Raw genomic sequence first — 12674 nt, forward strand, 5'->3', positions numbered from 1 at the left:
AAGGCCACATGGACGTGGAGCATCGTGATGCAGGACACACCCCCCAGGGAACATAAATCCTGCATCACCTCCATCTGCGGGTGTGGAGAGAGAGCAGCCTGTCTGCAGGGCAGAAGTGGTTTCATGGAGCCAGGACAGGAGGCTGGCTCAGGGGTTACTGTATGTCAGGGATGTGGATCCTGCTCCCAGGAAGGGCTTCTGCAGGGGCTCCCATCTCCCACTTGCATGCGAGGAGGGGAACACGGCTTCCTATCTGATTCCCACGTGTGGACATAGGGAGAAAGGGGGAATGAGTGTTGGGGCTGGGGGTTGCCTTCTATGTTTTGGGGTGATATGAAGAACAACCAAGGCAGCAGGAGTCGTCACGGAGCGAGCTCAAAGAGGCCCCTTCATTCTGCAGAAGATGATGGGTGGTAAAGCACGGGTGCCCCCTTGTGCGCCTGTGAGTATATCCAGAGTCATTCTGGTTTGTAAAGTCACCATCAGCATCTGGGTGACATCATCTAGCAATACGGCTGGAGAGGATCTTGTTACATTCACAGCACAACATGCTGTGCCAAGGCATCTTTTGTTATTCTACAACTATAGTGCCAGCTCTTGGAAGGAAGATAGCCAGGGGGTAAAACCACCATGCCGTCCATTTGGGATGATGCCAGCAGGAATGTACAGCATCCCAGTTATGTGTGGGCCACGGCAAGGTTTGTAGTATCTGTCCTGATATGTCAGGGCAGACCATGTACAATGGCCCGTACAGTTTGCAGGGAGATAGGACCAGCCATATTCCCCACATATCCAAATGGTTTCTCCCAGGAGGAGGTAAGTCGGCACAGTGCCCACATGGGTGTAACCATCCCACCAGCACTTAGGGGTGTGATTACCACTGATATTGGCACACAGTTCTCTGGGTAACCAGCCAACCATGAGACTGGGTATGGAAACCTGCTGTTCAGTGCACAGCGGAGCTATGGTTTGCAAGGTTACACGTGTACTAGACATGTCCCCACACATTAAACACGGTCCCCTCCCAGGCAGAGTGTGTGCTGACTGCCGAATCAACTGCTCAGTCACACACTGTTTTGCTTCACCTTCGGCATCACTGTGATTCCATGTTCGAGGGCGTTCCCACGCAGACAGGTTGATGGGAGCGATTTTCCACAGCAGTCCAGCAGTGATTTCCTTGGGCAGTTCCATACACACCCAGCAGTGGGAGACACTATGTACCTGGGCAAAAGTGTGGGCCCGTGCCACCATACTATTGCTCTCTGTCAGCCTGGCAGAAAGACAGGGCAGACAAAGACACCATCAACAGCAAGCCCCAGTTCTCTGGGAGGGTACAAGTGACCTTGTCATCTTGTAACAAAACAATGGCTGCCTGGGTGGCTTTCTTGGTCTGCAATACCAGACCACAGTGCCCAAGGACACTGGCAGAGCATCAGATTCATCCTTCAACAGAAATTGTGGTATTGGACACACTCACATGACCAAAGTCCCTGCCGGTATGGCTGCTGCCCTCTCCAGCAAGGAGGCAGCCCACCTTCCTACCCATGGGGTAACTTGTGACCCATGGGTCTGCCCTCCCCCCATACCTCATACAAGGTGGCCCATGAATGTCCTTCAAACACCAAGGTCCACAGCCACGGCCACTCCTCTGACCAGCCAGGAGACAGCGTATGTGGGGCAGGAAGGAACAATGTTTCTTCCAGCAACAGTGGCTGCAACCCACTGGGGCCTTATTTCAAATATTTCAAGATGTATGGGCGAGCCACCACCGATCTCCCTGTGAGGCGTTCCCTGTTTTCCCTGGTTGCTCACTCAGCAAGCATACCACTGCAGGCAAGAGCTTCACCCACTGCATCCATGCTAAATGTTTCAGTCCCTCTTGCATGGGTACCTGACGATGATGCGGGTAAAAGGAAGTGCATTGAGCACATGCTTGCACCGTTTGTTTTGCTTCAGCAAACGACAGCAGAATATTACACCTCTGGGCAACTTTACCCATGTTACTAGGGCCTACATGCCCTAATTCTTATGCAACCATGGCCCCATGTACGTAGGGGGCATTCCTGGAGCATACAAGCCCTGGCCAAAGGGCATTGCCCACGTCATTTGCAGGACACAGTGCTGGGCAGTGTCCTGACATGCATGTATTAGGGCCCCTTCCTTTAAGCCATGGGTCCACAGGTCCTTCCACATCGTATGTCCCCACATTGGGCGATGGCCATTTCCACAGGCCTGCACTGCCCACTGAGGCAGCCAGACAGTGAAGCCCCAAAACCGAGCCCAACTGTCAGTGCAAACGGTTATCTGACCTGACCCCCTAGTCAAAACAAGCCGCATCGCCTATAATTCAGCCCATTGGCTGGATCGCCCTACTCCGGACTCATACCAGAATTCTTCCTGTAAGGGCTGAATGGTGACGGCCACCCATGTCAGTGGGTTGCCCTCTGCACGTCCATCTGTATACCAGGCATCCACTGGTGGTGTCCCTGTCCCCTCCTCATAGGGACACAGCGTTGATGCTTCCACACTCAGTAAGGTGGGTGCAGGTCCAACCGCAAAAGTTAATGGTCACATACTTGCTGCGATTCCTGTGAAAGGGCTTTCAGAGAATCTAGCTGGTTGTTCTAAGTAGGTTCCCCATTTGGTCAGGGTGGGTGTCTGGGCAGCCCCAGTCTGGGGAGCTGTGGCCCAGGCTCGCACCAACCCCTCAGTCGGGAGGGCAGTAACCACCTGTACTGCTTGCATTCCCGTGACTCCTTCAGGAGCCAGTAAGGCAGCATACATGCTGCCAGCTCTTTTTCCAAGAATGAATGGAGAATCTCAGTTCCATTTTACAACTGAGGCTAAAATTATTGGGACTTTGTGGGCCCTGTGCTTCTCCCATAATCCCCACCCATACCCACCCAGACACCGTCAGCAGGAAGGGTACGGAGGGGTCAGAGACTCGCAGTGCCTGGGCCTCGGCCACTGCTGCTTTTGTCTCAGCAAAAGCCTTTTCTATCTCTGGTGCCCAGTCCCATGTTTCCCCTCGCTTTATAAGGGATGCAGTGGCTTCAGCAGCATGGCTAAGTGAGGGATAAACGTTCCCCAATACCCCAACAGACTTACATATGTTTGTAGCTGCCTAACATTTTCTGGGGGGTTACTCTTGTATTTTATCAATCACTGCTTCAGGTAGTACTTTTGTCTCACCCAACCAGACACACCCAAGAACTTGACTGAGTAACCAGGTCCCAGCACCTTGTCCTTGTTGACGGCCCGTCCCCACCCCTGGAGGGCCTGGTGCAAACTGCGAGCTGCAGCTTCTAGATCTGGGAGAGAATCAGAAGGCAACATTCTGTCATCTACACAATGGAACACTTGAACCGAGGGTGGAGGGGACCAGGTGGCCAGGCCACTAGCTACCAAACCATGACACAAGTAGGACTGTGCAAGTATCCTTGTGGGAGGACAGTGACTGTCTACTGCCGGCCCTCCCACATGAAGGCAAACTGATCCTGGCTTTCTGGTGCAATGTCAATGGAAAAGAAGGCACTAGCCAGATCCAACACAAAGCGATAAGTCCCCAACGTCACAGTCACTGTATCGTCAAGTCAGTAATGTGTGGTACTGCAGCGTGCAGCAGGGAGTCACTTTATTTAGTTCCCGATAGCCCACTGTCATTTTCCAGGTGGTGTCAGGATTCTTCACAGGCCACACGGGTGAATTAAAAGGGCTGTGAGCCAGGCGGATGATGTGTACTTCCTCCAAGAGCCACCTGTATCCGCTAGTGCCAACACCTGCTGTCCATTGTGTGTGTCATGTTTGACAAATAGCCTCCGGTGTCCGGTGTCTCAATAGGCTGGGTGCCTCAGCCCCACACCCAGTGGTGGAAGAAATCAGTGTGCAAGGCATGGGTTCCTGTTCCACCACAGCACTCGCCCGCACCTGCTTCGAGGCACTGGGCAATAGCGTTAGTCTGGACGCAACGGCTCCCAAGGTCCCATCAGGACCTATGAAGGCTGTCCATCAAGCTCTCATGAGCCAAAGCAGCAGCCAAAGGTCAGTGCACACCTGTCTGCGGCTCACTTCCAGAGGTCCTACCGCGGCCGTCTTTCTTATTTTTTCCTTGTGAATCTTCACCGCGGTAGTTCTCACTTTGGTCGCCTGAGGTCGCTTTATGTCCACGTCTCCCGAGTGAGCTAACGTGGACACTTCTTTGTATTCTTTCAGCTGTCATCTCACAGTCACAACAGGCAGGCAGGCACAGATTAACACAAAAGCTGCTTACACTGTTTGGCCAAATTCTGCAATTCCATGGCCGTGTATGTCGTTAGCCGGGTAGCTATCGCGGGGCCACCTGGCAGGGCCCCTGTCCCTATGGGTTCCTGCATCTCCACACATTGCCACACAGCGCGGTGAGCATGTAAAGCCAATGTTGCTGTGCCGCCCTCGGGGCTTCCGGCTGGTGAAGAGTACGGGCTGGGCAGGCCTCACCGATCTCTGTAATGCACATTCGGCAGTGCCAGCCACAGCCCCAAGTCCCCCTCCTCCTGTGGGAGACTGCTGTCACCACTGCATCTCCGCAGTTTCATGAGGGGCAAGGCAGATGGCCATCAAGAACATCCACGCCACTCGCCAGCCGACTCCAAGGGGGCCAGAGGAACTAGGGGCTCTAGAGTCTCCACGGCATCTATGTAGTGCCTGCGGTCAGCTATACACATTCCCAATCCTCGGCTCTGCCCAAGCGGTCAAGTACGATGCCACCAGGTACCAAACAGAGGATGGGAGGCACATCTCCTCCACACACACTTCCGTGTCCAAGGAAGCGGAGGGAGTGCTGCCCTTGCAACCGCCTACCTCATTCTGATCATAGCAACAAGTGTCACGGTCTGTGGGGAGCTTTGAGGTTTTGGGGCAACACGAAGAGCAAAGAATGCAGTGGGAGTCACCATGGAGGGCGCTCAAAGAGGCCACTTTTATCTGCATCGAGCTGTGCTTCTTATGCTGCTACAGTGCTAATTCATGGTTACATAAGCGTTGAAGATGCACACGCGTGTGGCCTTCGTGGCCACATGTCTGTCCTTCAAGGCCCTTGTCTAGCTCCTTTCCCATGGGTACAACAAGCTGTATTTTCAGGTTTCTCAAGGTCAGGCTTATCTAGCTCCATGCGAAGTCAGACATACTGGGACTAAAGCAGCAGACAGCTGTTCTCATAGGACACTAGGGAAAATGGGGGGCTGGGTTATCCCTACAATGATCTGTCAACAGCCTGAGTCTGCAGGAAGTATGTTCATATGTCAGCAAGCGATAATAATAGCAAAGTAATACTAATAATGCCGTTGTCCAGGGGTTGGTCCAGAGTCTGGGTGGAAGCTGTCTCTCCCAAGGTCATGACCCCGTTATGAAACAGGTGCATCAGCCTTGTGAGTCCAAAGACCAGAGGCTTCTAAGGATCCGTGAGATTCCTCAGCTGATGGGCTCTTTCAAGGCAGCCTTCTGGGTGTTGGGAATTATAAATTGATTCCTCAGGGGTTTCATCAGCTGATCATTGTAACTGCCCAAGAATTGCTCTTTGAAGCCTAATGGCCAATGTGCTGTGTTAGGAGGCGTGGCCTTTGGGAAGCACTCATGTCAGGAAAGGGAGCCTCCTCAGGTCATGAATGGGATCAGGGCCCTCATGAAACAGCACTGAGAAGGCTCCCCTGTCCCCTCCCTCAACATGAGGTCACAGGAGGAACAGCCCCCCAGGGAGGAGGTTCACCCCAGTCACCCAACCTGCTGGCACCTGATCTCAGGAGCCAAGGCACCACAACTCTGAGAAATAAATTCCTGCTGTTTATCAGCCACCCAGTCTGTGGGTCATCATTACAGCAGCCAGAGCAGAGGATGACCCTGGTGAGCCATGACACAACACACTTTCCAGTTTCCACTGCTGCATTACTATTTAACATTCCCAATAAAATCCCTTCAGTGAGGTGAGTGGATGATTTCAGATGTTCCTCCCAGGGCACAGAGTGATCTGCTCACCTGGAACAGAAGCTGCAGGAGAACAAGGAGCAGGATCCCTCTCAGGGGATGGTCATGCATGGTGGGGGCACAGGGGGCTCTGGTACAGGGAGGACAGTGCCTGGGCCAAACCCACTCTGGTGTGGGCCTTCCCTCCAGGGCTTCCAGGATCTCATATGGGATCCACACACCCCCTCATGGCTCTGATGGGGGGACAGGACTGACACCTGACAAATCCCCAAGACCTCCTCCAGGCAGGCCCTCAGGGAAGGACAATCCTGACCTGTGTTCTGGAGCGGGAGGGGTTCCTCCCTGCTCTGGGACACCATCATGTGATGACACCTGTGGGGTGAATAATACTAAACAGGATTGTGTTTCACAGAAACGTACTGGGGACCCTGCATCTAAGGAGGAATTTGGGAGCAGGGGACGTGCTACATGGAGCAGAATAGTGAGCGTCACAACCCAGAGCGTTTCCACTGGGTCCTACTGTTTTACTATGAAGACATAATGACCTCCACACACATGAACAACCCAGTGCGATAAGAGCAGATTATGGTGCAAATGCCACAGGAAACAGATGTTATCTGCAGAAGGGAACTTGGGGACACTGAGAGACAACAGTCACACCAAATCACGGAAGGGACAGCTGTGCTGTTCTGACATCTTCAGCTTCAAGACTGAGCTCAGGACCTTTCCCTGGCCTGAGACACTTTCTATCTCTGCCAGAGTTTCCCTGCCCTCATGGAATTTGTGGGGCATCAGGTGTGTCCCAGGTTTCCACCAGACACACAGACCAGGAGTGAGGAGGTGGGGGTCCCACAGGGACCTGACTGGTGACATCCTTGGGGACAAAGCAGGGAGTCTGACGCTGGGCCAGATGCCAGGCCTGAGGCCCATGGACAGGGGGTCAGAGGGGAGGTGACCAGCAGGAGGAGCCCCAAAGATGGACAGAAGTGAGTTCCTCACAGTGTCCAGGAGTCCTGCAGAAGCCGGGCACCCTTCATGAGCTGGGCTCATTCACCTGCCCCAGCTGCCCCTCCCCTCAGGTGAACCAACAGAGCAGCTCCCTAGAGTCAGCTGGAAGGGAGCTGAATCACACTCACCATCAGGGGTCGCCCCTGCAGGCCTGGGCTGCAGGGGACACAAGGCTGCTATGTACTGACTGGGCCAAGAAGGGACAGGGCCCCACATCTATTTGAGGAACACCATGTCCCACTCTCCCTGGGCATCTGCAGGGTCCCAGGTGCTGCAGGAACAAACACACGGGCATGATCATATTAATCTGTGCTTTGGAAGCTTCACTGTGGTTCTGATGGAGAGAGGAAGTCACTGTCCCCAGACCTAGAGTTAGTGTGGGGTCACTGCCCATGTGCTAGACACAGGGTTGGGTAAGTCTGGAGTCAGCAAGAACATCACCTTCTATCTGTGTGTCTGTGTGTGTGTGTGTGTGTGTGTGTGTGTGTGTGTGTGTGTCTGTGTGTCTGTGTGTGTGTCTGTGTCTGTAGGCATGCAGTGGGCTCAGGTATGAGGTCAGCATGTGCAGATCCATTCAGGTGGTACCTTGTGAAGAGGAGCCTCAAGGAGACTCTAGGCCCCAGAGCCCTGAGGGTCTGGACTCACCCTGAGTGTGGACTGTCAGGGCCTCCAGCAGCTTCAGAGAAGGAGCCCCATGGGTGGCGTGAAGTCCCCCATGGTCTCTGCACAGAGTATATGGGTTTAGTATGGTCCCCTCACTGTCTCAGGAGACCATGTCCAGGCACATGGTACCTGAACGAGCACCTGAAGGACGACACAGTCCCTTACACTGGACTAGAGGTGCTGAGGGAAATGGGCTGGGGGCCAAGACAATATGTGCCCTGCAGGACAGGGACAGGGCTGCAGGGGGCGCTGGCTCCCCAGGACAGGCCTGCAGCCCTGGAGCAGGTGCAGGGGGTGGGAAGTGCGTCCCTCCGGGGGCCTGGCACTGAATTACTAAAGGATTAAAATACAATTTATAGATGCACACAGACAACTGGTGTCAGTTATAAATACCCTCTTCTTTAAGAAGTGTTTACCTAACGTGTAAGGCAATGGAGAGACACTGACAATGCAGGCATTTCCAGGGTTTCTGGAAATCTGAGTAGGAAGAGCTGCAGGATGGGGAAGGATTATTAACTGACTGGTGCAGCATTGACAGACAATGTGATCCCAGGAGTAAGACACTAAGATTTCAGAACCCAGCACAGGGTCAGGGGGTATCCATGCCATTCAAGGTGGCCTCACAGGGAATAGAAACTTTGGAGGGGCTTGTACCCCAGGGTAAGGAGCCCTGTCTACAGTGAGCTCAGGGATGTGAAGGGGACACATATATGCAAACAAGGACGGTGGTTTCTGCTCCTCAACTCCCATGGTCCCTTTCTTCACTATCTGCTGGTTCTCAGGAAGGACACAGCCTTCCCTATAAAGTATTCTGCCTCATGAATATGCAAATGATCTGGGGTGCACTAGGTTAAACATGGGCATGTCTGTGCCCTGAGAGCATCACCCCAAGATTGCACCCTACACAGCAATGCCCTTCACAATGGACTTGAGCTGGAGAGTCCTCTTCCTCCTGGCAGTGGCTGCAGGTGAGGGGCTCCCCTGTCCCTGGGCTAAGGAGGGGACAGGGCCAGTCAGGGGCATGTCATCCTCTACCATGTCCTCCCGCAGGTGTCCACTCCCAGGTCCAGCTGGTGCAGTCTGGGGCTGAGCTGAAGAAGCCTGGGACTTCCGTGAAAGTCTCCTGCAAGGCGTCCGGATACACCTTCACCAGCTCATATATGAGCTGGGTGAGGCAGGTCCCTGGACAAGGGCTCGAGTGGATGGGAAACATCAACCCTAGCAGTGGAGGCACAGACTATGCACAGAAGTTCCAGGGCCGAGTCACCCTGACCAGGGACACGTCCACGAGCACAGCCTTCATGGAGCTGAGCAGTCTGAGACCCGAGGACACGGCCGTGTATTACTGTGTGAGAGACACAGCATGAGAACCCACATCCTGAGGGTGTCAGAAACCCTGAGGGACAGGAGATGTGCTGGGCCTAGGAGGGGACAGGGGCAATGACTTCCTGACTCCCTCATACCAGTTCAGGAAAGAGACAAAAATATAAATATGTCACAACACAACACTAACAAGAATTAAAAAAAGAACACTGAAAGCAACAGTTAGTTGCTTCCTGCCACCTGAATCTGTGGAAAGGCCAATGAATATCTCAGAGTGACTGAAATCCCTTTGGACCACTTGCTCTTTCCTCCAGTGAACAGCAGATTTTCAAGAAATCAGAACATTAGCAGATAAATTGTCCTGCACACAAGGAAAACTCTGATTTAACAATCAATTTCCTAAAGCATAAAACCGTTAGAAAATTCAGGGTTCACCCAAAAGACAATTCTCCCATAAATGTTGGATTCACCCCACCCTCCACCACACACTGTAACCTACAATGGAACTAAAAATATAAGTTCATGAATGGCTTTCTTAAATTTACAATCATGTGGCATTCTCCACCATTTACCCAGGGGATTTGCCTCTCCCTGTCACCTCTGATGGCATTTGCGTTCCTGGGGTCTCAGGGTGCCATTACCACCGCCAGGACCTCTGACCACCCACTTATCTGGCTAGAACCCCTCAACACCCTTCAGGCCTTACTGGCCTCCAGCAGTTCACCAGTAGTCCTTCCTGGTTGACATTTGTAACGTAAATGTGATGCTACTGTAAGCAGCAGTGAGAAGGCTGTTCCTGGGACACTGCATTAGACCAAGTCCCACGTTTCCTACTTTCTCTGCTGGAAGCTCATCCTGATCAAAGGCCCCTGAGAGGATGTCTTTCAGCCACGTCTCATTATCTCTGGGCTGCACGTGCAGACGGAGCTGGGTTACTGTGCCGTGCAGGGCCGTGCGCATCTCCTGGGAAGGAAAAATCCCTTCCCATCAGCAGCTCATACTCACTCCAGAGATTCAGGGCAAGTCATTAGCCCCACAGCAGACTGTCTCCTGAAACACGGAGTCCTGGTCGCTGCTCCCTTGCCCTGTAACACCCAGTCATTCCAGAATTAAGAAGGTAACTGTGACTCAGAAGGAACTAAATTGTAGGATCTGTCTCCGATGTAAACGACGCAAGCCCTTTGTCATCCCTCAGCAGCCAGTGGTCCCGGCCAGCAGGTCTCCCTCTTCAGTGCCCCCTGAGGCTCCCTGGCGCCATGTCAACCAGCAAGTAAAGCTCTCATTTGCTTCAACAGCAAGAGGGGTCTAGGTGGGAACAACAGGGACTGCACTACAGAAGTAGCTATGCCTCAGCCCCGGGCATGTGCAGAGAACAGAGGACAGCACGGTCCTTCATGGAGGAAGAGGGCCTTGGGGGACTGTTCAAAGCAGAAAGCTCATTGGGGGAACCTGAGAGTACCCGGTGTCATGGCTGCTCATTGGCTGCGTTGTAACAGCCTCTCAATGGTTGGACTGTTGCCAGGGGAGTTGGAAACTCTTCCTCCTCCTACTTAGTGTTAAAGCAGCCAAAACAGTGTGAGTTGCAAGGTGTCCTTCCCTTCCGTTCTGTGGGTTGTGCAGTTGCACTTCCAGGAGGGCGGGTGTGAGAGGTTCCACTGTAGGCCTCTGATGTCTTGTCAGTCAGGTTCCTCTTTATCAGTTCTCACACCACCCCCCTTTCAATCAAGATCTTTCAGCAAAAGCAACACTGATACAGAGACAAGTTTTCTGTATTGAGTGACCATCAGTGATAAGAAAGACTTTTCGGGGTTTTCATGTCCTGTGTCAGAGGATTGTTTCAAAGCACTTGGAAACACTTCTGGCCACAATTGAGTGACAAACAGGGCTGGGGTGGGAAGCTCTCAGGCTCTTCCCATCTACAGAGCGTATTCAGGGGATCATAGGTGGTGATCGCCTTAGTACTGAGTACATCACCTTGTCAGAAGTTTAAGAGGTGACACCATACAGGGCTTAACATAATCATAGAGAACAGAAGCAATGTGCAATCCCAAACTGGTCCTTATGCTTTATTTTAGAGCAGAAAAGATCTCCCATTCTGGCAAACACAAAGGCAGCTATGCCTCCTGCAAGTCCCTGCTTAAATTGCCCACAAAAGCAGAATACGGATGACTGTGAGAGTTCACTGAAGGAGACAACTGAGTGCATTTGAGTAAACAAAGGACAGGTGCAAACACGAGGCAACAGCTGACGAACATCTTGCAACAGTAGAAGCCAAAGACACTTAAACAGTAGTATTATCTTATCTTAGTCAGTACAGCCTGTAGGAATCCAAGGTCAGCTAACAGTGAAGCTAAAAGAAAGACTTTGGCAATGCCTAGCTCACTAAGCCCTCGGAAAGAGCTCAGGGGTTTATACTGTGGTGCTTCCAAAAGGACCTAAGCAGAGATGGGGTTTCCCTGTTTTTACAAAGGTTTCAGAAACTCATACAAGGGCGTTTCATTTCCATGAAGGAGAAAGAAGCAGCACAGTTTTCCAGGGCGCATCCCCGTGACGTGGGAAAGCTGTGTTGTCAGGTGACACTTCCTCCCCTTCTGGGAAATCCTTACTTCCTGGTCGCCTATGGAGCGCAGGCCGGGCAGGACTTCGTGCCTTTTGTAAGATGAGTCGGAAGAAGCAAGGAACGTATTCCTTGGAGCTTGGTGCCACCAGGGTTGGTTAGAAGTACTTAATAAGGGTGAGAGATCCAGCAAAGTTGAAGAGAATCATTCTGAGGTCTTTCCAATAGACCAAATGTCCGGTTTGTAAGGTTTGATGCTTACAGTTTCCATCCCCTGGAGTGTGGGTGAGAAGCTTGCTCTACCAAAGCGTTGCTCTTTTCAATAGAAGAAATTAAGCCTTTATAGTATTTTCAGTATCTCCTCTTATCAGCTTTGTTTCAGACAAGGCAGGGGCCACACACAATTGTGCGGCCCATGACTGTCTCAAAGGCTGAGAGCATGCACGTCCCAAACGGGGAAGATCTGAGACTTAGGAGGACCAATGGCTATTCTTTCCTCAGGGTATTTGGGGGGATCTACAAGTTTTGCCATTTGCATCTTAAGAGTGCCATTTCTGCAGACAAGTAGGTCAGAGGATTGAGGATGGTTAGCACAGGGGAAGTGGTGAAATGGGCTAGAATGTGCTGACTTGTCAAAGGACCTGTACAGGAACTTCGGTTCACTGAAAGGTGATTATTCCAGAGGGGTCCCCCAGGCAGGGGTCACCACTTACAACTGAATTTAGCCCCTGAAAAGGCATTGGCCTGTGTACAAGAGGTGACCTCATGTCAGTGAGGAAACATACAATTCATTTACTAACACATATTTATTTCCATGAGGTGGAGTGGCTGCATGAAGCCAATTTGCCAAACCTCAAAAACTTCACTGGGCAATTTAAAATGCCCAGGGGCAGCATATCAGGGGAACAATTGAAGCACTCTCTGTAGCCTTATTCACATTTCCCAACAATGCAGCTCATTAGCACTGTCATCATGTCAGCAGACCCAAGGTTTGAGGCCTGCACAGGGGTAACTGGAAGCTTCGGATTCCTGGTAGGCTGGGATTGTTATTGGACCAAAACAGAGTTCCCTCCTTTTGCCCAACCAACAATTATTAAATTTCTAATGTCAGTGTTTCTTTCCTGGGCCAATTATAGGGTGTCCCTGGTCAGTTTTTCCAAATTAT

At 52.0% G+C, this 12674-nt stretch overlaps 2 gene segments (V, D, J or C); both read left to right on the top strand.

Annotated features, from left to right (window-relative positions):
* LOC118919466 (immunoglobulin heavy variable 3-7-like) overlaps nt 1–12674 on the top strand; it is a 34812-nt gene that overhangs the window by 1097 nt on the left and 21041 nt on the right.
* On the top strand, nt 8530–9021 carry LOC130679437 (immunoglobulin heavy variable 1-46-like). The segment is given in 2 exon segments: nt 8530–8597; nt 8680–9021. Coding segments are annotated over 2 exon segments (375 nt in total).

The sequence above is a fragment of the Manis pentadactyla genome, chromosome 11 (assembly GCF_030020395.1).
Source record: "Manis pentadactyla isolate mManPen7 chromosome 11, mManPen7.hap1, whole genome shotgun sequence".
NCBI classification, from domain to species: Eukaryota; Metazoa; Chordata; class Mammalia; order Pholidota; family Manidae; genus Manis; species Manis pentadactyla.